Source organism: Pseudochaenichthys georgianus, chromosome 22 (assembly GCF_902827115.2).
Source record: "Pseudochaenichthys georgianus chromosome 22, fPseGeo1.2, whole genome shotgun sequence".
Lineage (NCBI taxonomy): Eukaryota > Metazoa > Chordata > Actinopteri > Perciformes > Channichthyidae > Pseudochaenichthys > Pseudochaenichthys georgianus.
Window position 1 is genome coordinate 31,697,143 of NC_047524.1, and position 25,198 is coordinate 31,722,340.

The 25,198-nt window shown below is 41.9% G+C and overlaps 2 protein-coding genes across 4 annotated transcripts; one reads left to right on the forward strand and one right to left on the reverse strand.

Moving 5' to 3' along the window:
- Window positions 1-2,452: 2,452 nt before the first annotated feature.
- lamtor3 (late endosomal/lysosomal adaptor, MAPK and MTOR activator 3) lies at window positions 2,453-6,655 on the forward strand. 3 transcript variants are annotated; one of them, XM_034110874.2, is made up of 7 exons: window positions 2,453-2,540; window positions 2,938-2,967; window positions 3,841-3,875; window positions 3,958-4,016; window positions 4,742-4,875; window positions 5,879-5,942; window positions 6,421-6,655. In XM_034110874.2, exons 2-7 carry the CDS (start codon window positions 2,959-2,961, stop codon window positions 6,492-6,494), a joined length of 375 nt encoding a protein of 124 aa, XP_033966765.1. In that variant the 5' UTR covers window positions 2,453-2,540; window positions 2,938-2,958; the 3' UTR covers window positions 6,495-6,655. The 3 variants fall into 3 exon arrangements, with proteins under 3 accessions (XP_033966765.1, XP_033966766.1, XP_033966767.1); XM_034110875.2 differs by having other exon boundaries at window positions 2,453-2,535; XM_034110876.2 differs by lacking the exons at window positions 2,453-2,540; window positions 2,938-2,967 and having other exon boundaries at window positions 3,832-3,875.
- An 804-nt stretch (window positions 6,656-7,459) lies between these two features.
- dapp1 (dual adaptor of phosphotyrosine and 3-phosphoinositides) lies at window positions 7,460-24,474 on the reverse strand. Its single transcript, XM_034112183.2, has 9 exons — window positions 24,372-24,474; window positions 21,248-21,370; window positions 20,531-20,664; window positions 19,215-19,345; window positions 12,367-12,414; window positions 12,215-12,277; window positions 11,992-12,077; window positions 8,863-8,950; window positions 7,460-8,380 (listed from the first exon to the last, which is right to left on the reverse strand). Exons 1-9 carry the CDS (start codon window positions 24,419-24,421, stop codon window positions 8,357-8,359), a joined length of 747 nt encoding a protein of 248 aa, XP_033968074.1. The 5' UTR covers window positions 24,422-24,474; the 3' UTR covers window positions 7,460-8,356.
- Window positions 24,475-25,198: the final 724 nt, after the last annotated feature.

A 25,198-nucleotide genomic window follows, 5' to 3' on the forward strand; every position in this document is an offset into this window, starting at 1 on the left:
GTTCGAAATTATTGATATTTATCGAACGGTATCGCACCTTCTTTTTTAAACTACGGTTCGAGATGACTAGTAGCCCAATATTTCATTGCACAACAGTTGTTGGGAGGCTGTCACAGGCTCTTTAACTTTCCCCTTAACTGCCGAATCGGAAGCCAACTTCAGCGTCGTTTCAGAATAAGCGCTACGTCTGTCCAAGGGCCCTGTGGTGTTTTTTGTATACATACAGAGTTTTTCTTTTATCCTTGAGGTCTGATCAAATGTTGAATCTTGCAATCATCTTTTGTTGCTACATTTGGGCCAAATGATACGTTCCATATCTGCGTGTCCGAGAGGGTCCGCTTTGGGCATTGTGAAACAAATGGCGCTTGCATTGTGTAGCAGACTGACACTGGCCTTCAATAGTATTATGAATGGAAACATATTGACATTGCAAAGGATAGTAATACGACCCTTTAGCGTGTTACTTAATATATCTAACTTATCTTAAATATCTAACAGCTAAATGTGCTGTTGGTCTGAAACTAATGTCATGCCTCACACACATACGTGGTAAGATTGAGTGGTTCAGTGATGAGGTATTTTCCTATTGTATTTTAGAACATTGCAGAAAAAAGATCTTTGGCAAACATATGTTTATGATGCGTAACGTTTTGTTCTTTATGATTATCTCCACATAGTAACACCACTTTATGCTTTTTGAATTGTACATGCAATCACAGGAATAAAAGCTGTAAACAGAGAAACTTTTATGTTAGGCTATAAACAAACCACATCCCGATTGCATGACTTCGTCTCACCACCGCTAAGCTAACGGCGGCTAACGTTCGGTGTGATGTTTAGAAGTCTCATTTAGCTGCTTGTTAGTAACCGTTGTTTTTAAATTCACCAGTGGAGTATTTACTGACATACTTTATGTCCTACAACAAAACCTGAAAACCTTTTAAGTTTGTGTAAACCACAGATCTTATTCCAGGCGTCTAACCAAAAGCACATTAAAAAAACTGTTGATTTTTGAGGTATGGGAACCGGAAGACCGCCAACACCACTCGATATAGGGTTATCTTAAAAATGTCAAAAACGTACGTGTCGTCATAATCAGGGTCTGCAGAATTGTGGGTCTCATAGTAGGCCACAGTGTGACCCTGGTCATCGATGTAGTATCCTGACTGGTAGAAGTCCTGCTCGAAGGGCTGGAAGTCCCCCATGCTAACCAGACAAACACAATCATGTCAAGGAAATCACACACAGTACTAACAGAAATAAAGTATCCTCCTTTAGCGTAACGAGGCTGCATCAAGGCCTTACTGGCTTTTTTACTCATTGTTGTTATAGTTCAGTGTCAACTCTTTGGAAACGCTCTGATTAGGAATGGACAGATGAGCATCACAGAGGTGTCTCCTCTGGTAAACATATGTCCACCATGTACCAAACATGTTTACTTGCTGATTTTCAAAATGTAATCACATCAGACATTGTTTGTCATAGCAGGAAAAGCAAAGGTGAAGCTAAACATTATTATTAATAAATGAAAGATGGCTCTTTCTCAGCTAGTATTACATTGTGATGCATTACCAGTGCTCTACAAGTCCAACAGCTATACGACATGTCTATTCGACCTCATTTCCCCTCCACATTACATTTCTGGTCGAGTTTACATCAATGTATTAGACTTGAACAAAGTCTAATTCGGACATATGGAGAACTTGAGTGGTCATATTTCATAGCACATTAGTTTGTACGATCAAACCTTTTGTTTTCTCAGAGAACTCACCTGTTTGTGCTTGCAATACGCAGTAGGCGGTCTCCCCTCACAGTAGTGTGTTTCCAAAGAGCATGGGAAGTCCAGTCTGGTCCAATATTCTATTAATAGTGGGCTATTTTTGGATTTGGTCCCAGGGAAATGACAACTGCTGAGCGCCTCTTTCTTCTGTTTCTACAGGAGTTAAGGGTTATCTTTATATACCTAAATAAACAAATATTGCAAACATATTTTCCATTGTAGTGGCATGAATTGCTGGAAAGGTACTGTATAACCATAACATTTTACAAGACTAGGATTCAGTGGCTCGGCAAAGTATTACAAATCCATTAGATGGTTTGATTTGGTCTTTTTTTTTAAAGAATTATTTGTATAAGATTGTTAAAGGCTAAGCAATTAAACGTATACATGAACAAAGTCTAAGCATTTGATCATCTGGCCAGTTGGTCCATTCAATTCAGGCTCAAAGCAAACATATCCGGAAATATATATAAATCCATGACTTAAGTGTTTTGAAATGTCTTAAATGTACTGTAATGAGAAAGTTGATAATATTTCATGCTGTTCCCCACTCCGGTACAGTAGGTTGCGGAAGACACCTTTAATTAATGTTTAGTCCGCCACCGACGCTACCGACGAAGAAGAAAACAGCGCAGTGCACAGTGCGCAGTTTGCGGTCACGTGTTACGCAGCAGCGACTCTCCTCAACACTTCTTTCAGAGCCGGAAACAAAACAAGCTGTCATGTGATTAGTGGTAGTGCCTCTCGTGAAGAGTGTAAGGTTTGCGAACCCATTTCATGTTTATATTGTATTTTGTGTAGTTTGTTAATATAGCATTTCAGATAAATGTTGCATGCACAGGTCAACCTAACTATAGGCACTAGTTTAACTTATTATTATAGGAACAAACCTAAGAGATAAATATCGGCTGATATCTTGCTAAGTAGCTAACATGTCAACCTGACCGAGGAGTTTGTTTCTTTCTAAAGTGAATTAATATGAACAGAAAGTGAAGCTAACGTTACTGTAATAGAGCCTGTGTCTCCCGGTGTAGCTTATATTGACATACAATGAAGACAACGTTAATCTAACAAAGCTTGTTGCTGTCTACAGCTGATGTATATTGACAGATAGTGAAGCTAACTTTAACTCTAATGAAGCCTGTTTCTCCCCACAGCTGCCGACCGCTCTGCATATCATGGCTGACGTGAGTGTGTGTGTGTGTGTGTGTGTGTGTGTGTGTGTGTGTGCGCGCGCGCGTGCGTCTGTGTGCGCGCGCGCGTGCGTCTGTGTGTGTATGTGTCCCGTGTCCACTCCTCTCCCAGTTAGCTAGCCCCAGAATCTTTCTCTAGCACAGAGACGGACAAACCTAACGGAATGTTTTTTTATCAAAACGAAATGTCGCATTTACTGGATATAGCAACTTACAACTTGTTGGCAACATATAGTGCGCGAGGGCAAAATGTCACAACATATTGTAGCGTAAAATGTGAGTGTGTGTGTAACATGACGTTAGCATGTAGCTCCACACTGTAGCACTCTTGTATGTTAACCAGAGCTTACAGCTGCAGGGTCTTCACTGTAATGAACATGCACACAAAACAACATGGCTTTCAGATATTTCCCAATAAACTAATAGGAAAAGGAGCATATAAATACAAATATAAACACATCTAAAAACACAAATCAATTACTTTTTGTTACTTTACAATAAAGATTTTTGCATGAAAAACACAAAGTATGATATTTAGTCATAAATTAAACTAGCCAACAGAACAACTTCTTAGTCGATAAATTAACATAACACATTAATTTGACACATTTTGAGTTATTTTCTCATTTAATTCAGATTTGTCTGCATTGTGTAACTTTTAAGTGTAATACTTAAACAACATTTTGCTGATAATAATCTTAATTATATTAACATTTCCAATGCAGGCCTTTCAATAATAACAGAATATTCTAACAGTGTGGTATTAATACTTGTGCTTCCGTAAAGGATCTTTGACTGTCGGACTGACGGGCAGCTTGTTGTTACCATGTGTCTAACTTGTTGTTTTCCATCCAACACATGTTACAGGATTTGAAGAGATACCTGTACAAACAGCTGCAGAGGTGTGTACTGTATAACCAATGCCCAGCTTTGAGCCGTATGGTGTCGGCTCATGTGTAACATCTTCTCCGTGCTTCCCTTCAGTGTGGAAGGTCTGCATGCTGTGGTGGTGACGGACAGGGATGGAGTCCCAGTTATTAAAGGCAAGGAACCTTCCTGAACCTTTCCTCTCATCATTGAGTGTGCTCCTTTTCCTCCCACTGCAAACCACAGTAAAGGATAACCTCCATTATCCATGATATTGTGGTTTTGCTGGGTTGGGCTTTTATTTCCTGTGTGAGCCATTTTCAGAACAGCATCCAGTACTACTTGTGACTTCCTCTGTCTGCTGGCAGCTTCTTGCTGTGGTCCTAGTTATGTAAATGTTCCATAAACAACAGCAGGCTATTTCAGATCAAACGGAGCCCTCTCAATGGCCGAATTGCAGCATGCAAAATATTTAATATGAACTGTGCATGCCTAAAAATAATTTCCTCCAGCCCTAGCCCACATATTCTCAAATCAAATAAAACCGAATACACCCTTTTCATTAAAGAAACAAAATACATAGGCCGTCCGACCCATGAACTTTAATTAAGATGTGCTTCTGTCAACTTGAAGTCAAGCGCTGTTTTAATTCTGGTATGTAGTAACACTAATATACAATATAACTCTTCAGTGTTAAGTCGCATGGTGTAGATTTTATTTGATGTTCTAAAACATGAAGCTACATCCAGTACCTTCCTGATGTCGTCCTTTATACAGCCTTCCTATCAATGTGTTGAATGGATCAGTCGGACCCAGCAGGGGACTGTCAGCGTTGTCTCTGGAGTGTGCTTGACTTAAAGTGGTTGTTGTTGTTGTTAACATTGCCTCTGTGTCCCTGCAGTTGCCAATGACAACGCCCCGGTGCACGCTCTGAGGCCGGGCTTCCTGTCCACCTTCGCTCTGGCCACAGACCAGGGCAGCAAGCTGGGCCTGTCCAAGAACAAGAGCATCATCTGCTACTACAACACCTACCAGGTGTGTGCTCCGCCTGCACACCAGCCGCTAGGGATGGGTACCGAGCCGCGGGGCTGAATTATTAAAGAGCGTGGTACCGTTAAGCTGCGACGTTAGCCGTCTTTTTATCGGTACTGGAGACATGTCAAAAATATGTCATGTGTATTATTGCTACACAAACATTATATTGCAGTTTTAGTGTCGCCAACTCCGTTTCTAACACGCACAAAGACTGCAACATGGTTATTTTTAGTATTTTCGATCTTTCTAATCCAGACGAGAGATCTCTCTCTCTCCCCCGCCTGCGAGGGGGGCGGGCAGTTTACACACACGCTCTGCTACATGCAGCAACACACACACACGGAGGAGATGGCGTAGAGAACTAAGCGCTCCGAGGTGTGGTTAAACTTTACCCGTCTCGATGTGGACAAAGTTACCAAAAGTGGAATAAGAGTTTAGCATGTCAGGGCGGTAACACGAGCAGTTTGTCTAAACATTTATCAAAAGTGCTCCAGACCCAGACGGAGGAATGCACCGGGTTCCACTGTCTTTAGCAGCTCTGTAGCCCCGTCCACGAGGAACCTGTTTACGTCAGGTGTTCTGCATGCTAGCAGCAACACACGGAGTTAACTACATTATACAAACATGGGCTAATGATTAGAGGAAACTGAGTTATTTAGTTTGTTAAAGTTTCAGCTATTCTGTTTACAGTTCTGTCCTCAGATTATTTAATACGATCTGTTAAAACATTGTTGTTTCTTTTGATGTAAAATATTATGTATTTAATTTAAATAAAAAGCAATGTTAGTTTTGTTCACAATTGTTTAGTTAGTTTATCATATTTGTATAAGGACCGGACCGATAAGCGCTATCGTTAAAAGCAGTAGTGCCGATAAAACCGTAGCGATACCCATCCCTTCCTGCAGCTCACACACCTTGTTTTCATGATGCTTTATCTGTTGACACACACTGCACGTCCTGCACTGACACCCCAAGCCCAACCTGTGTTTCCTCTGTCGATCAGATTGTGCAGTTCAACAGGTTACCGCTGGTCATCAGCTTCATCGCCGCCAGCAACGCCAACACAGGTACAAAGTCTTCAAGTCAAGAATAATCGAGCACAGATATGATCAATGATCAGGGATCTTTTCCAACAGGTTCATCCAACATTCAGATTGTTTAAGCTGCAGCTGAAGAAACCTTCCATTTACAATCACTAGTTCTGACAGTCCATCCGTAAAGAATGGGGTCGCAACATGTTGTAAACAATGATGAACATAGAATACACACCGGGGTCATTTAAGTCAGCCTTTTTAAAGTGATCAGATTAAGAATCAATACTTTTTTTTAAATGTTCTGACCAGTGTAGCCATTATTATATTCTGAAAGGAAGCGCATGCCGGATTCGTACTTGCGTCCACCACAGCATGCACTGAGCTGAAGACTTGAAATATAACATGTATGCAAAGTCCTTGTATGTGTCAGCCTGCCTGGCAATAAGCCTCACCAGGAGCAACAGATACATGTGTGCTTAATCTGAAGGAAGCACGTGCCTTGTGTCCTCAGGTCTCATCATGAGTCTGGAGAAGGAGCTGGCTCCCCTCATAGAGGAGCTGAGGCAGGTGGTGGAGGTCACATAGACAGACCTCCTCTTCATCGTGATGATGATGGAACTCTTCACTGTTGACTTACTTCTGCCTTACCTGTAGACTCTTTCTTCTTCTGATCAGCTTTTAGACACAACCATATTTATATGTCCAATCAATGTGAGCAAAACCCAATAAATGTTTCCTGTCAACAACTTCAGTCGTCTTTGTATCTCTCATCGTGTCATGTCCAAACACACATTATAACCCTGCATGTGTTAGGTAAGGGCAGTTTCTCATTTGACATGCGAGGACCTTCAAACCGCCACACTGGTTTCTCTCGTGTTGTTGTCCACACGCTTCACACTGTGACGTTTAATATGGAAACGTTACATTGGATGGAAATTATTCATAAATTAGAATAAACAGGAAGAGCTAGAAATGTCAACTCTGTTCCTGTTTTATCGTCTTTCATTGCAAAATAAGGAACGTTTATTTCTACATTTATTTAACAGTCAGTGTAAACTTCCGTCTACATTGTCGCTCTTATTTCCTACATACTAATAACATTGCAATCCTAATACATAAATGCCTCTGCATTCAATCACAGCTGGTTGTGTTGGAAGCAATGGAGACGACACTCAGAGCAGGAACCCTGATGGTTTGTTTGGAGCGTTAGCCGGAGACTTCACAAGACGTGCTGTGCCACGGATTGACACGGTAGAATGCCAAAGCAGTTCTGATGATCTCTACCCCAGGCCCGTGTGTTGAGCTAGTTCAGAGAGAAGCATCAGCAGTGTGCATAACAAGATGGAACCATAACACCTGTCAGCTGACGCCACCAGGCAGGAGCAGGGAGGCAGAGCACAGAGCACAGCATCCAAGGGGCAGGAGCTCCGTGAGGGCAGGACAGACTGATCAGCTGGGTCAAAGGGAAACATTGGTTGTCGTCATAACTTGGTTGATAACGAGCTCTGAAAGCAGAAGTTTAGGGGAAATAATTGCAATCAGACTTCAAGTATTTTTAACAATTTATTTAAAAAATGAGTGTACCTCTGTAAAGTGTATAATTTGGGCATCATCACTGCCTAGTGGCAAAGAAGAAATCCCCCTTCCCCCCCACTCCCATTGCCCCCCGGGCGCAGCACAATAGCTGCCCATTGCTCCTGGTGCTAGGATGGGTTCAGAGCAGAGGCCACATGTCACTGTGCTCTGCATGTGAGAGGGGTTCATCCCTCCAATTATCTTTTCTAACATGTATTTCCTTTCCTTATTAAATGTCTTTCCTGCGGCATCAACTTTTCTTTTGACGTTTATACTCTTCATGATTACACGACTGGACTTAAGAAGAAACTGCAACATCTTAAGAGATTTCAGTGAGCCGGTAACAAAATCAAGATTCACTGTGCGACATGTCGTTCATGGAAACCTTATTCGTGTAAAGCGGAATAGAATTGTTTGATTATTGTTTGGCACTTCTGTGTAACAGTGGTCAGCTGGAGCTGTTCCTCACCACTGGGAACCAAAATAGTGGTGCAGTGATGACGTGGGCCAACCCAGCCGTTAGCATCACAAGCGCTCTATCCACAGAAAGCCATGTGGGTTGGGAATACTGCAGGAAGTAAGCTCTGTGACGAACACACATTCATGATACCTACAGGTGTTTGTATTTACTGACATATTTTATGTGTAGGCATCTTACCAAAAACACATTCAATTAAGGAAGTACTGAGAGATGCTCTTATGGATTCATGCTAGCAATATCTTTGGGGTCCCGAGGGTCGTAGAAGCCAACAGCACGCTGGTGACGGAGCCACGTCCAGGCCAGCCTTGATGTGATGCTACACCTTTCACATGCTAATGGACTCTCCTTCACGGTTCCTTCCCTTCGTCTCCTGGCTCTTTGCGGACAGCTGTCACCGACATTTGCTTATCTGTGACTGAAAACAGAATACATTGCATTACATTTAGCTTCTATTCAAAGCACCTTACAATAAGTGGAATCAACAGTGAATATATATCGAGCTATCAATAACACAAAAGATCATCGTTTTTTTGGCCACGTTTTCAAGCGCAGCGACGATGCAAATGATCCCAGCCCTGGAAGCCTAACAGTTGGAAGCCAAGTCAACATTAAAGTGCTGCTGCCACCTCAGAACACTTCTAAGTGTAAATGTAATATAATACAAAGATAAGTGTGTTTAACCAACAGAAGAACAGTGGTTGACTTAAGGAAGTGGGTTCACAAGCTGTGAATGACTGTAATAATAGTCTTCTCCTAAAGTCTGGACCCTCTCAATAGTCCTTTAGCTGGTTTCTCTCCTCTTTGCTAAACTATGATCTGGATTGAAAGGCATCGACCCTTCATACGTTTGAGTTGCACTTCCTGCCAAAGTAACACATTCATTCTGAACAGACTCACCAGTTTCCACCTGATGATCTTGATCCACTCATCTGCCTCCACACCCGTCTTTGCACAGAGATAAAATGTCCTTTCAGGAAACACTAAGCTGTGGACACAAAGAGAAGAGGAGAGCATGACATTGGATCATCTGGTTTTTGATCTCATCCCTTGAGTCAGAGTCATTAGCCTTGGTTCGGTCTAGAGAAGCCTGTTCTTAAGATCGAAGTATAGGTTCCCTACTAAATGGCTTTACTGATTTGTCTTCCTTGTTTTTAACCCTTGAGCCTCAGCGGTCACTCAATGGCCAAAAGTAAATCAGGGCTATAACATGTGCGTTGTAACACAAACCCTGTTATCCCGCAGTTTAGATCGATGACTAAGCAGCAGTGGACTGTGTGTGAAAGGCAAAGGTTGTAACCTCTGCTACCCTTTAGTTACTGTGCACCTCTCCCTCCCTCCCCCATTTCCTTCTCTTATTGAACTACTTCCCCTTTTTTGTAAATACAAATATGTTGCTGCCATGGGGAAGTTGCCTCAGAGAGCCTTGCTGTAGCTCATCTCTTCATAGTGTGGCTGTCATCTGAATATAATGGCCTATCTTTTTCTTATATTTTTATCTCTTTAGTAAAATTGCATTTTTCGTTCACTTTTTTCATTATCTTTTGTACAGTTTTTTATTCCAGTTCTTCAACCCTAAATCATGTTTTCATTAAAACATGTAGGCTATTTCCTATTTCAGAAGTGGAATTGCAGGAGGGAGGAGCACCCTTATTGACTACACGCTACACTCAACAAGTGCTTTATACTTCACACCATTGCTTCAAATGTACCACCTTAACAACATCTTTCTACTTAGAAGGCACAGGGCAGCACGGTCCTACTCGGTTCCATTCAGATACATTATGATGTGTTCGAGGTCTTTGCTGTAAACATTTGTATAGGTGAAAGGTTACATTATTTTGATCACGATTTGTTCAAACTGCATTCTGTAAAATTGAGTTTTAGGTGAGAAATTGCACAGCACTATAAATCCTCAACACCGGAGCCCCTCAAGGCTGCGTGCTCAGCCCTCTCCTCTACTCCCTGTTCACACACGACAGCTTCAGGTTCCTCGGTGTCCACATCACTGAGGATCTAACACAAACACCATCACCAAAACAGCTCGACAGCGGCTCTTCTTCCTCCGCAGGCTGAGGAGGTTCAACATGGACAAGCCCACAGGATTATCAAAGACCCCCATCACCCCAGCCACAAACGGTTCTGTCTGCTGCTATCTGGCAGGCAGTACCGCAGCATCAGGACTATGTGTGTGTAGACGGTGGAAGCAGGGAGAGGCATATACGTGCCTTGATCCCTGCCGAGTCGACGCACAACTGTTGATTGGTGTCAGTGCCAAACAACTTTTTAGAAGCAATGTGCTCATGGTATAGATGTGGCGCATACTTCTTAGTTCCTACTCTTTTCCCTCACCCTATCCTAAGGGAGTGCATGTATGTAGACACGTTGTGCCTCTCCATCTCTGTTCCTTATACTTCTTACTTTCTTCGCCTTTCCCTCAACCTATCCTAAGGGAGTCCATGTAAATAGACACGTTAGTTTTGCTGCTATAGGCTTAGACTGTCTGGGGACACCATACTTCTTCCTTCTGTCTGTCTGTACCTGTAAGTAAGTAACACTTTATTTATATAGCACCCTTTCTCAACACGGATATACAAAGTGCTTTACAGTACAGTACACAGGACACAATTCAAAGTACAACTATAACATGTAGAATAAAAGGCATAAAACAGCAGCAGGTAATACATACGATAAAACACCAATAAAAGACAGCTACTAACTCACCTCCTCCGACGACCCAAAGGCCTGTCGGAAAAGGTGGGTCTTTAACTTCCCCTTTTCTCTGTTGAGGCCGAGGTTTTATTATCTGGGGGAGTTTGTTCCAAAGCCTTGGGGCCACCGTCTCAAAGCACGGTCACCCTTAGTCTTTAGCCTGGTTCGGGGCACGCTTAGGAGGCCTTGCTCAGGGGACCTCAGGGCCCGGGTTGTGATGTGCGGGTGGATAAGGTCATTGATGTAGGCTGGGGCTTGGCCATGGACAGCTATATAAGTGAAGACCAGTACTTTGAATTGGGTTCTGAGATGGACAGGGAGCCAGTGCAGGGCAGAAAGGATCTGAGTGATGTGGCATGTTTTTTTGGACCGAGTGAGTAATCTGGCTGCAGCGTTTTGGACCTGTTGTAACCAGTTTATCGATGTTTTATCGATCTTAAGCTTTGACAAAAAATCCATAAAAAAAACGTCATCTGTAGAAGCCGTAATACTGTAAAAAGTACAACCTACGATGGCCTACCTGCCTGTCAGCCTTCCATCGGGGCACAAACTTACCTCGTGCCCTCATTGGTCATGTGCGCGTTCGTGTGTGTTGGAGGAGGGGCTCTATAAGGAAGTGGCAGATTTTCTCCGGTTGTGTATTTTCAAATTCTAGCGATCTCGAGCCGGTTTCTCAAACTTACCTACCCCACCTTTAATTGTGATTAAATAGTTTTAATTGATTGCTACCCCTACTCACAATAAACTGATTATGTAACGCAACACCATAAGTTATGCATGGTATTGTAGTCCTGATGTATGTTCAAAATCATTCAAACACATCTCAAGGTCCTCATCAGCTGATTGAACTTGACCTAAGAATGGAACTTTTTTGAATGTGCTTAACGGGCTTAATGAAAATCAATCGGAATTCTTGGACAGCATAGTGTTTAGCTTCAGACAACCCTTTGCCTCTACAACAGCCCAGTTTATTCTGAAAAATTTACTCTTCATGACACTTCATTTAAAATGACAAGCAGCTATCATTGGAAGATGTATCGTAGGGTTAGGGTTAGAGGCTGCATACAAGGTGCCAACTGCTCAAGAAAGGCTCAGATTCAGGCCACTGGGAGTTTGAGGTTAAGTATCTTGCCCGAGCACACATTGACATGTTGACTGCAGGGGCTGAATATCACACCAATGACCTTCTGAGTGGTAGAAGACCATCTACCTTCCGAGCCACAGTCGACGCAAACACAAACATTTCCACACTCTTTATGTAAAATCAGTAATGCAGCCTCTCAGTGCTGAATAAGGTCCTACCACTACATCACCTACCAGAAACAGTTGACTCGTTCCTGAGAGTAGTCAAACTGTACTGCAGAGCAGGCTCTGAGGTCCATGGTCCGGATGGGCTCCTCACTCTGCAACAGAGATAGACACTGTCTACAAGTCCCAATAGTGATTGTCTAGGACTAAGAGCAGATTAAACTCAATATTAGCCAAATACTGTAATCAAATATTTGAAGTAACATCGCCTTTAGGCTAAAGAGAGATTCACCACTTTGTCTTTGAAGTATTTGAGTTCATATCTGTTGAGTGTGAACCATCTCTGTTTCCAGTTCTGCACAAAAGATTAAAAGTCTGATCAGACACATGACTACTCGTTTATGTTTGAGACACAGTGAGGTGTACCAGCTCCACTGATCTTACCTTCACAAATGCTCCTTGTTTCGTCAGATAGCCTTCCTTTGTGCCTAGCTGAAAAAACATAGTTCATGTTAGATCATTCAGATTTATAGCAAACCTTAAAAATCATATTCACTCAACTGACCACTTTTTAGGTTCTTCATCAGTGAACAGTGAAGTTGTAACATGTTGTTGTTGTTCTTGGCAGTGTTAATGCCTTCAATGTTGAGCTGCAGTGTTCTTGGACCTCAGCATTTGACCTAAAAGAGCTATGCTTCTTGCGGTCTGCAAATGGATACCGTTGTAGGACTGATATTGACAATGACACATTGGCCTGGCTCTCATGACAGGAGCTGAACATACCAAGACAAACGCCAGAAGAAGAAGAAGAAGAAGAAGAAGAAAGAAGAAGAAGAAGGAAGAGAAGAAGAAGAGAAGAAGAAGAAGAAGAATAAGAAGAAGAAGAAGAAGATAAGAAGAAGAGAAAAGATGTTGCTTATTGTCCTGGGTTGGTTAAGCAAGTCAACTCAAGTATGGAGCCCCATCACATAAAACCAGCTGGTGTCATGGCGGAGGTATTAACCTCCATCTAACGACTGCTGATCAAAAACCTTTGACCACAAGAAACAACTCTTGTAGTTTGTGGCAAAAGTTAGCAAACTAGTCGTGTTATGATGATGTCAACAACTTCATTCACTGGTGAAAGCTTATGCCCCCGCCAATATGTCACCAAGTGCCTGTTGCGAAGGAGTATTGATCTTACTTATCCTAGGAGGAAAGATATATGCTTTATAGGGGTGTAACAGTATCCATATTCGTCCCGAACAGTCCACGGTTCGGACGTCACGTTCGGCACATGCAGTCACACGACGAACACGCCTTTTTTTTCCGAGTGGGAAAAAAGTCTGTCATTCAGGCAGTATCCATTACACTATTTATAATCCAGGGGCGGCATTGCGCCTAAAAGCTGTTTGCCAGCCGCCCTTAGACAACAAATGAAGAACAAGAAGAAAACACAACAAAACGAACAAAATACAAGAAGAAGAAAAGTTAGTATGGTGATTTCAGATAACACACGAGCTAGAACCCACCTGCTTCTTTTAAATCAGCTGTGTGGGAACATTTCGGGTTCCCTGTGGACTACAATAACGATGAGGTGCGAGTGGTGGATCGGACGAGCGGCGTTGGTGCGGTATGCTAATGGTAACACACGCCAAACATGCTAAATCATATCAGAAGGCATCACCCAGATTTGCCAATCACCGGAGCCGAGAGACCAAAAGAAATAACGGAAGCTATTGGCATATATATTCCAATTGCTATGCGCCCTTGAAACACTTTCTTATTATGTATGATGTAATATGTTAGTTGGTCATCTAATGAACAGTCGCGTGTCAGAGAGAACAGTCAATTTTTACAGGCTCCCACTGCCTGTTAGCATCTGGCATCTGTTAGCATCTAGCTCTCCTGCTCACAAACATTTAGCCATCCCTGCTTATACAAGTAGTAGTTTTAGTTGTCTGCGGAGGCCAACTCCCACCTGTCGAGTACGGCTGTACTGAGGGTTTTTCCTCCGGAGACGTCGCGAAGAGACGGAGCGGCTCCACCTGTTGCTGCCTGCGATCTGCGATCTACGGAGGCCTGCTCGTCGCGAAGAGACGGAGCGGCTCCACCTGTTTGCTGCCTGCGATCTACGGAGGCCTGCTCCCACCTGTAGAGTACGGCTGCACTGGAGAGGTTTTTACCCCGGAGTCGTCGCGGAGAGACGGAGCGGCTCTACCTGTTGCTGCCTGCGATCTGCGATCTACGGAGGCCTGCTCGTCGCGAAGAGACGGAGCGGCTCCACCTGTTTGCTGCCTGCGATCTACGGAGGCCTGCTCCCACCTGTAGAGTACGGCTGCACTGGAGAGGTTTTTACCCCGGAGTCGTCGCGGAGAAACGGAGTGGATCCACGCTTTCGGGCTTGGCCTGCTTCCACCGGGCGTGTGCTGCTGTGCGGAGGAGGATTTTGCCACGGCTGGGGCCTGCTTTCCACCTGTCCTGGTTCTGCTGTTGCAGAGGCCTGCTTTCACTCCGGGGATACCAGGCTGCTGCTTTCGTCTGTCCTTTGCTGCTGTGCTGATTTTGCTCCGGGAACATCGCGGATTCTGTGTGCTGGTCTGGGAAAATGGCCCATATCGGGATTCTGCTGTGCCTGTTAACTGTTTTGGACTATGAGAAGATCTCTAGTCATTCTGAGAGACTACTGGATTCAGGTCTGTTCTGCCACCTTGCAGTGGGCATCCCCTGCAAAGGTTCGGATTGTGTTACACAAACAATTACCGGTTGCCTTGTCACAGACAATCTGCTCGACAAAATATGTTTGTCTTTTTTGTTTTCCTGCGATGATGGTTCTTCAGGACTGCTTCTTAAGCTCTAATCACACTCTCGCATACTTTCGGTGATTCTAAAGTAGATGACAATGTATGTATGTGTAGAGGAAAAGATACCTGGTTTTGTTGTTGTTATTACTATCAGGAAATATACAACCTAACCCTGGTCCGCCCAGTAGTAATAGTCAGATCGCTACTCCTGCTGATTTTTAAAGCTAGATCTGGGTTGGGTTTCATCCACTTGAATGTGCGCAGTCTGTTAGGTAAACTAGATGTTTGTCCATATTTGGGCGAGCTCGACTGACGCTGACGTCATGTCTTATCAGAAACATGGCTAAATAAATCTATTTTGGCCTCTGACATTGCCTTAAATGGTTATAATGTGTATCGACCGACCAGCCTAATAAAGGTGGTGGCGTTGCCATTTATGTTAAGAATAAGTTAGTGTATCCACATTAGTTTCCAAATCTATCAGTAAGCAATTTGAATTTTTAGCCTTAAATATAGAAGTGGCAAAGGGTCAACAGGTCATGGTCATGGGGTTACAGACCCCCCTCAGCTGTCAAAGACTCCTTGTCTTCGCTAGCAAATATTTTATCGCAACTAGACTACAAGGAAATAGTGCTACTTGGAGATTTTAACTGGGACTGGTTAACTGCAGTGTCAGAGGATTTTAAAACCTTGTATCTCTTTAAATGTACTCAGATTGTTGACAGTCCTACTCGCCCTAAATTAAGTCCCCAAATAAATCCTCCCTAATTGATCTCATTCTAACTAATATTCCCTATAAATACTCAGCTGTGGGAGTATTTGCGAATGATCTGAGTGATCACTGTGTTGTAGCCACAATTAGGGACACAAAAGTCCAAAAGGTTAAACCACGTATTATCATCAAGAGAGACATAAAACATTTTGTGGAGCAAGGTTTTGTACATGATCTGTTTGGGTTTGATTGGGGAAAAATCGATTTGTGTGCTGATGTTGAGACCGCATGGTCTTATTTTTATCTTGGTTTTATGGAAAGTATAGATAGACATGCACTCCTGCGTACATTTAGAGTGATGGGACGAGACAATCCTTGGTTTTCTGCTGAACTGTCTAGTCTCCTGCATGAGAGAAACAAGGCCTGGGCAAAGGCTAGGAAATCAGGCTCAGAGGTAGAATGGCTGCGTTTTAGGCAGCTAAGAAATAGATTCACTTCACATGTCAAAAGTGCTAAATCTAAGTATTATTTGTCAGTAACCACAAAGAACCTGAACAACCCTAGAAAATTCTGGAAAGCCATAAAATGTATATCCACCGATGATATCCGTAATGAGCTACCTCCGTGCCTTACCACAGCATCTGGCACTATATCGGACAGGGCCATTATGTTAAATTGTTTTAATGAGCATTTTGTGTCCTGCGGTTCTATGTTTCATTCTGTTTCTAACTCTGCTTCTGTGACACCACAGTCGGTGACACAGAACAATGTGGTCTGGAAAACCCTTTCAGTGTTACTCCTTTTACTGTTGATGTTGTTCGTGAAGTCTTAACCAAGCTAGATCCTAAAAAGCCGGCTGGTCCGGACAACGTAGAACCTTTCTTTTTAAAGATAGCTGCAGATTGTATTGCTCCTCCTCTCACTACTCTTTTTAACCTCTCTCTCAGCACAAACAAAATCCCAAAAGTATGGAAGTCAGCTTATGTCCTGCCACTACTAAAAGGAGGGGAGGCCACCTTATTAAACAATTATAGACCCATCTCTAAATTGTCAATTCTGGCTAAGGTTCTTGAACGCTTAGTGAGTGAACAGGTAAAGGAGTTTTTATGTACAAATGACATCCTGTCTAAACATCAGTCAGGCTTCAGAAAGCAACACAGCACCATCACTGCCACAATGAAAGTGGTGAATGACATTACTAGTATTTTAGATAATAAGCAGAGTTGTGCAGCTCTATTTGTTGACCTATTCAAAGCTTTTGATACCGTCGATCATCGCATTTTGAAGCAGAGGCTACTCAGTATTGGCATATCCAGCCATGCAGTGGGTGGTTTGTGAACTACTTCTCTGAAAGGTCGCAATGTGTTCACTTTGATGGACTGTCTTCTGAGTGGTTAAACATCACTAATGGTGTACCACAAGGTTCAGTTTTAGGTCCGCTATTATTCTCTATCTATATTAATAGTTTAGGTGAAAATGTCGAAGGAGCAACCTTACATTTTTATGCGGACGATACCGTTATGTACTGTGCAGGTCCCTCGATTAACGAGGCTGTTTTACAGGCTGTTTTTAACATTATTCAAGCTCAGCTCTCTGAGCTTAAGCTCTTTAAATGTGGATAAAACCAAGGTAATGCTCTTTTCTAAAGCTAAAGCTAAAAATACACCGGAGACTGCTTTGGATATTGTAACTACGCAAGGAATACAACTTGAAGTGGTTACCTGTTACAAATACTTGGGTATCTGGCTTGATGATGTCTCACTTTTAAACTTCATGTAAATAACCTGCTTAAAAAGCTGAGGGTTAGGCTAGGTTTCTTCTACAGAAATAAGTCCTGTTTCTCGCTTGAGGCCAGGAAAAGGCTAGTCACTGTGACCTTTTTACCTGTGCTGGACTATGGGGATTTGTTATATATGAATGCACCTGCCAATTACCTGAGCAAGTTAGATGCTGCGTATCACAGTGCTCTGAGATTTTTGGACAAATTGTAAAGCACTTACGCATCACTGTACCCTGTATACCAAGGCGGTTTTGCCATCACTTACTGTACGGAGGCTCAGTCACTGGTACTTTTTCATTTACAAAGCCATGTTGGATAAACTACCATCTTATATCTGCTCCCTGATCTCTCTGCGAATTGAAAGTACTTGCTTGAGATCGCATGCTGTGGTTTTAATTAAATGTGCCAAGTGCTAGGACTGTCTTAGGGAGAAAGCTTTTAGAAAGCTTTTAGATGCAGCTCCACTAACATGGAACAGTCTGCAAAAAGAATGGAAAATTACCAAGCTAGTACCACTACATGTTTTTAAAGCTCGGTTGGATGCTACAAAATCAGATGTTGTTGGTACCTGTACATGTGGTTAAATATGTAAATTGTAATCCCTGTACATTTTGCTGTATGATGTCCCTTTTGTTGTTCTGTTGTTTATATGTCTAAATGAGCACTGAGCGAAAAAATGCTCCGCACAAACGAGCTTTGCTAGCAAGCTGAAATTCCACAGATTCCATACATATAAGTATCATCACTGAGCGATCAGAACTCGCGACAGGGGAAGCAAAACCAGACAACACACGACGTAGCTTTAGGTAGCAAAAAACCTGGGACCTTATTTCGGAAAAAAGTATGTATTGAAGTCAATCGCGAGAGAAAGATTATCTTTCGATCCCTTTTGAATTGTGCCACGAATTACACATATGATGTTTGTCAATTTAAAAGATTTTTTGTGAAACCGCTCAATGAACTACATCTCCCGTATCACACCACACACTTAGACGGCCCCTCACGTTTCACATTTCACTTCTTTCTTTCAGAATGAGGCGAAAAGTATTAAAAGAGGTGAAAATCACTCCAAGTCTGGGCATGTTGAGAGCTGTACATACACACAAGGGGAGTTAGTCGGTTGCGTAAGAGCCAGCATGCGGGACCGGGATTCTGGGATTTGTAGTCTTTCTAGTTGCGTATTTTTCATAGTCTTATATTTCAACAGTTTCATGACAAACTGTGACTTTTTTGACATGGAAATAATTTTTTTAAGATTGACAAACATCGTGTAATTTGTGGCACAATTTAAACGGGATCGAAAGATACGTTTTCTCTCTCCATTGACTTCAATGCATACTTTTTCCGAAATAAGGTCCCATGGGTTGGAAGTAGATGGGCGGGACTTCGCCTCTCTATGTGGAACTTCCCCTCGATTCCATTGGCTCTAACGGTTAGAAAGAGATGTCAATCATCAAAATCGAGCAAGGGGGGCCAGAGATAGGTCAAATCCACCCAAATGACCCAGAAGTGTTTTTGTTGTGCTAAATCTCACTAAAAAGGTCAATTTCACTGGTTTTGCATCAATCTTGATACAGGGTACTTATTATATGTTATAGTTTGGATTCCTAAAGCTTTTTGTCTACTATCCCATCATTCAATCAAGGGTGGTTTTCACTATAAGTAATGGGTTTATTTTTGGACGGAAACTATAATTTACATGTTTTTACTATGTTCAATCTAAATTTACTTTAAAATAAAAACATCTATATTGATTCTGACTTTCTACATCCATCTCACAGGTTCATCATTGCTTTGAGAAAAAAGATTATTAGTTTAACCCTTTAGAAGGGAAGATATAGTCATTTGTTCTGGGAATGTCATTTTCGAGCCTGAGACCTGAAAAACAGGCTCAAGGCTTAACAGGTTGAGTCCAGAAATAGGTCCAGCGGGTCAATGTACGTCATAACCTGGAGCAGGTAACTTTGGTCACATCACAGAGATATTTGATATATTCTGGAATCAACTGCTGTCATACCGATGGTGCGGTGGGCACCAGGTCGTTTTCTGTGCGGCCCGTCTGTATGGCTGTGTGAACTCGCACTGACTCGTAGATGGATGGCTCCTCCACGCGCCACGGATACGGACTCTTCAGCACCATCAGGGTTCCTGGTTCAGAGGCAGAGAGTTACAGCAACCCAACACAAAGGTGTGGCTAATTGAGAATGAGACCAATTGTGTGTTTCCTACAAAGGAAAATATCCTATGATGCGGAGCAAAGATAGACTGACCCCCTGGCAACCACAGGCAAGACATTAGAAATTAAAATTCATCCTGCTGTCTTTGCCTGAGCTCAGTCTCAGATCAGCCTTGGATTAGTCTGAGATTAGACTGGGATAAATCTGAATCCAGCCTTAGCAAGCCTAAAAACAGTCTGAGATCAGCCTGAGATGAGCTTGAGATAAGCCTTATATCAGTCTGAGATCAGCCTTAGATCAGTCTGAGATCAACCTATAATTTTAGTTTTTCCACTATTTAGCTGTATAACTCAAAATTTAAAATGTTACCACCCTTCCCACCTTTTTAATACAAACATGTAATGTAAAAAAGCAGAGCAATAGGCACATTCACACTGCGGTACTTTTCCCACAAAGGTTCATGCGAACTTAGTTCATGGAACTCTTTAGTTCGCATGAACTAAGTACAGACGCGTTCACACCAGAAAAAGTCCCTGGGGGAGGATTAGGCAAATGAAGCCGCTGACGTCACTTCTTCTTCTTCTGCTTTGGGTTTACTGGCAGGCCGCAAACCACTTCACGGCGTATACTGCCGCCCAAAGTCCCCGGCCGGAAGTCCCCGGAGTTGGGGAAGGCTTCAGTAGAAGCTGCTGGGAGTCCCAGCAGCTTCTACTGAAGCCTTCCGAGTAAATCGCCAGAACGCCGATACCTCCTCATCTCCACCGCTCCCATGTTTTCTTTTGTGTTGCCATAAGTTAGTCTCTCTGCGTTTCTGCGCTGGGCTAATGCTAATAATGCTAATGCGAGGATAATAAAATGGCGGCTTCACAAACTTGTTGGGAGTTTTACGGGGCGTGGTTTGCAATCCGCCCAGCCAATCAGGAATATAGCTCTTTTCTCAAAAAAGAGCCGCTCGAAAGTCCCTGCTCTCTAGCAGGGACTTTCGAGCGGGTAAAAAGGTTCGCATGAACTACTTTTAGTACCGGCTCTTTTTGGTGTGAACGCGATCATGAACTAAGTTCGCATGAACCTTTGTGGGAAAAGTACCGCAGTGTGAACGCGCCTAATGTGTCGTTTCACTGTATTAGCCGGTAACTTGCAGTTTGTCATAACGTACCTGCGTCACTGCCCAGCAGAGGCTGATTAGCGAAGTGAATGACAAAATGTTGAAGGGTTGGGTACTCGTTGAAGCCAAACGAGTAGCCGTTATCTTTGCGTCTCACGTGGAAATGTTTGACGGAATCCTTTGCCCTGTGTGTCAGATGACAAACAAACAATATTTAGTGATGCACTTTTAAAGTTGTTAACATACAAAATAAAGATCACGTAGTTAAGCCATCTTAGTATTCTATACGTTTATTTTCATGGTAATAACTTGTGACGTGCAACAGCAAGTACATGTGATGAAGTAGCTGAAAGACAACGGCCATATTAACACACATTTATTTTGTAGGTCTGTGGATAATATGATATCCCCCTAGGCAAGACCAGGGATTCAGAACAGATCAGAATAAGTGGTTTTTAAGATAAGATATACTTTATTGATCCCAAATTGGGACATTTTCGTTGCAGCAGAATGTAAAACAAAGTATTGCACATAATTAGAAATAAAAAAAGTAGAAAATAAACAATTGTACAATATAAAAATCCATGATGGATAACAGTTTGTTTGTGTCCTCCTCTCCACCACAGCATCAAAAGTGTCTATTTTAACGCAGATGACAGAGCCAGCTTTCTTAATGACTTTATTCAGTCCACTGGCGTCACCAGCTCTGATGGTGCCCCCCCCCCCCCAACAGACCACAAAAAGAAGAGGTGTTAGAGGCGGACTGACCTGACAGACAGGGCGAGGCAGCCTTCCCCTTCATTACTGTTCCTCAGGAGATAACTCCCATCAGTCCCATTGGACAGGAGCAGAGCCTCTGCTGCATGGCGGGACAGGTCATGGTGGTACCACCTTCAACACAATGAAGCAAAAATCAATTAGCACTCAATACTGTGGTTAATTTGGATTTATTAAATTGTCTTGAAATCATTTAAGTTGCCACATTCTTGCAGTAGAAAACACAATGGCGCTGTTTGTGACCCAAACAGTGAATCTACAGGCCTCTTGGCTCAAAGGCAATCAATACAATTTTAATTATAAAGCCCATTTACACAAATAAAAAATTAGCCTCATGGGGCTTTACAGACAGTACTGCGGAAATGTAATATTGCATCAAGAATGTAAACGAAATGCACATCCTAATTGGTCATTATAATTGATTGAGGTTATAAAGACCTGTTGGGGTGTACCAATTGAGAAAATAGGGCTAACATCGGCCGGTGCCCATGCATTGGTATATTCCTACCTGTAATATATTCTTAATATTCTTTTTCATAGAGAATATGATGTCCAATCGACCACCCAGCATCAACACCTTGAAGGATTTTAACTTGGTAAATGGCTTCTGGATCTCGTTTTTCAATGTGTACACAACATCAGATGTGAACAAAGCCATTAGCAAATACAGCTTTATTTTGTATTTAGAATACTTTTGGATCTGTAGGATTGGGATTATCTCATGCGAGGGACATTTATTCCGATGACTATTAGCAAATCCATATGACAGATTTTATGGGTTGATGGAACTAAAGAGTGGTTTAAATAAAAAGTATGGACTTATTTTCCTGAGAGTGACCAACGAACCACTAGCCATCCTGAAACATAGCAAACAACCATACAATACAATATACTCAGTAACATCTGCCCCTGGGTCTCAGGATCACAGGTCGCATCATCTCATTCAATACAGAGTTTTATTGAAGGAGAGAAAGTTGCCCAATACTTAAAGAGCTTTCTAAAGGGTGTAGGCTACTAGCAGGAAGGAGTGTAAAAGCATGCAAAGGAAACAAATAAAGGGAAGTGAAACTTCATTATTTGCATTAAAAGTTGCTGAGTGTAAAAAACAGGAAACCAATCCTAAAGCATTTAACGGTCCACTCATCCCCAGAAATCTCTGGTTTAATCTATTTAATAGCTCATCATTTCATGTTGCTTCCTCAGAGTGGTGTTAAGTACATTTACTCAGTGTAATAATATGTATAACAAATATTACAAATTTGACTTGTACTTTAACTCATTACTAACTTAAAGGTGGGGTAGGTAAGTTTGAGAAACCGGCTCGAGATCGCTAGAATTTGAAAATACACAACCGGAGAAAATCTGCCACTTCCTTCCAGAGCCCCTCCTCCAACACACACGAACGAGCAACATGACCAATGAGGGCACGAGATAAGTTTGTGCCCCGATGGAAGGCTGACAGGCAGGTAGGCCATCCAATCCGTTTAGCCGGCCCGGCTAAACGGATGTACTTTTTACAGTATTACGGCTTCTACAGATGACATTTTTGTATGGATTTTTTGTCAAAGCACTTCAGATATTCATTGCTATCGGGATGTTAAGAGCATTCCATGGAATATAACAAAAAGTGTATCTCGAGCCGGTTTCTGAAACTTACCTACCCCACCTTTAATAATTTATAATATAGCAACAACTTGTACTCCACTAAATGTATCTGATAGCTAAGTAAACTGTAACTGTAGTTACCTTACAGATTTAGATTGCTAATACAAAATATAAATCAACTTATAAATAAACATTGACATTATTATAGGCAGCATTATAGCAGCAGTATATCAAGTAATTACAATAAACTCCACCTTTACAAACTGCAATAGGCACTTTAATGCATCAATACTCATATTCTAGTAAATCTATATTTATAATTCCAAAATGGGCCATTCCAACAAGTAACAGGTGATTTTACTAAAGTTTAGTAAAATGTTGAATGCTTGACTTTTACTTGTAAAAGTAATTATTCCACCAATAGACTTTAATGCTGCCTGTGACAGAACACAATTGAACTCAAAAATATATTATTATTAGATAATATATGATATTGTTTTCTCTTATAAATGATATTTGTAGGTTAGGCCAGGGGTTCCCAAACGTTGCCATGCCAAGGACCCCCATATAGCATTATCCTCTGGCGGGGACCCCCCTGTTGGCATTTTTTTTATTACATTATGATGGAAAATATGACAAATGAATCATACAGCTTAATACATTTTGTTAATATATATTTGTATTAATAATTAATAGTCAGTTATTCTTCTAAAAAAAATGTGTATTTATCTTTTGTTTGTCATTCATTACATTCATTGTGTCTTATGTTATTAACATTCTTAACACAATATTAAACAGTAATATCAACATTAAAGATATTTTTAAAGCATTTTTAAAGTGATTTCTGTCTTTATAATATAATATAATTTTGAACAGTTGTCTACATATATTTTTAGCATTTTTGAAAGCTATTTATGCCTTTTTAATATTATATATGATATTCAACAGTAATATTAACACCCACACAACGAGACCAGTGAAGTCCATTTGAGATGATGTGGGCTACTCATCTAAAACTTGGAAAATATCTCTTCATGTTATTTCCTCAACAAAGTTGTCTTCTGAAATAAATCTGACGCAATTCTGCGACATTTGCAACATCCGTGAATGCCATTTAAACCTAACCGTTAGGCTACCTTAGAAGTCCATAAAAAAGCAAACAGTAAGCAATCTCAAGAGGCTAATAATTAAGCTAATTATGCAAATCCTAATCAGTAAAGTAGTCGCGAGCGCTGAAAACAATGGAGAAGTGGCGGTAATGTATGACTAATTATCAATTATATAATGCCGATTCAACTAACTAAGACAGGCAACTGTTTTTGAATATTGTTAACATATTATCGAAACATTCTTTCTGTTTGTGAAGGGCTAAGACTAGTTTAAACGGAGCACTGTACAGTATTTCAATCGGCACTCGAGACCCGTTTCCTTCTAGAAGCGTCTCGTTCATCTACCGTCGGTAAAGTAACCTTTTACAGAGAATTACATTAAAGTCAAAAAGCAGGTTTACCCTAAAGTCTCTAACTCGTCGGTAGAGGAGTCGTCGCTGTATACACTCATCTCTCTCTGAGGTCTCAGTCAGTGTGTGTGTGTGTGTGTGTGTGTGTGTGTGTGCGCGCGCGCGCGTGTGTGTGTGTGTGTGTGTGTGTGTGTCGGTCACGAACGAGCCGGTTCTTATGAACGGCTCTTTGGTACGAACGAGGGGAACCGAGTCGTACATGGTGAGAGCCGTTCTTTTTAGCGTTCAATCGTTGGTCCACACTCACTGCCTGCCAAAATCCACTCGCCTTTTAAAAAGCTTGATTTTGTTCCCCACACGTATTCTGTGAAGACCCCCCCTACTCTGATTGGTAGGTTTCAGCCATATACTGTAGGTTTCAGCACGAGGAGTGAGGTGAGGTGGGGTGGGGTGGGGTCTTAAGGGAGGGAATACGCGCGAGAGAGAAGTCATAACAAGTGGTACAGACAGACAACGTGTTCTTCGGATGGAAAATGAGCCAAACGCGAAAACGCAGCAGCATTTGGATGCACTTCAACCAAAACCCAGGCAGCAAGCGCACCATTTGTAAAGGCAGAATATCCTGTAAAGCAGGGTCAGCAAATAATCTCCATCGCCACTTAAATACACAGTAGCCTATCTAATATTAAGAGTTGAATTTCATTCAAGGCAAGGCAACTTTATTTAATTAACACATACAGAGGGTAAATTCAAAGTAGTACATTCACTGACATGAATGACATGGATTTGGCGCCACCTTGTGTCATGTTTACAATGCAGATTATTGACATTAGGTCTGGCAATGCAGTCAATCATTATCCTGGTGATTATTTTGCAGA

What these genes read in the sequence shown, in the direction of transcription:
- lamtor3 (XM_034110874.2), top strand. An exon ending in CTGTACAAACAGCTGCAGAG is followed by an intron (nt 3,876 to 3,957) that starts GTGTGTACTGTA and finishes GCTTCCCTTCAG; the next exon opens with TGTGGAAGGTCTGCATGCTG. An exon ending in CGCCAGCAACGCCAACACAG is followed by an intron (nt 5,943 to 6,420) that starts GTACAAAGTCTT and finishes TTGTGTCCTCAG; the next exon opens with GTCTCATCATGAGTCTGGAG.
- dapp1 (XM_034112183.2), bottom strand. Translation starts at nt 24,421, where the DNA reads ATGAGTGTATACAGCGACGACTCCTCTACCGACGAGTTAGAGACTTTA. An exon ending in TCTGCTGGGCAGTGACGCAG is followed by an intron (nt 19,346 to 20,530) that starts GTACGTTATGAC and finishes CCTCTGAACCAG; the next exon opens with GAACCCTGATGGTGCTGAAG. An exon ending in AGATCATCAGGTGGAAACTG is followed by an intron (nt 8,381 to 8,862) that starts GTGAGTCTGTTC and finishes TTCTGTTTTCAG; the next exon opens with TCACAGATAAGCAAATGTCG.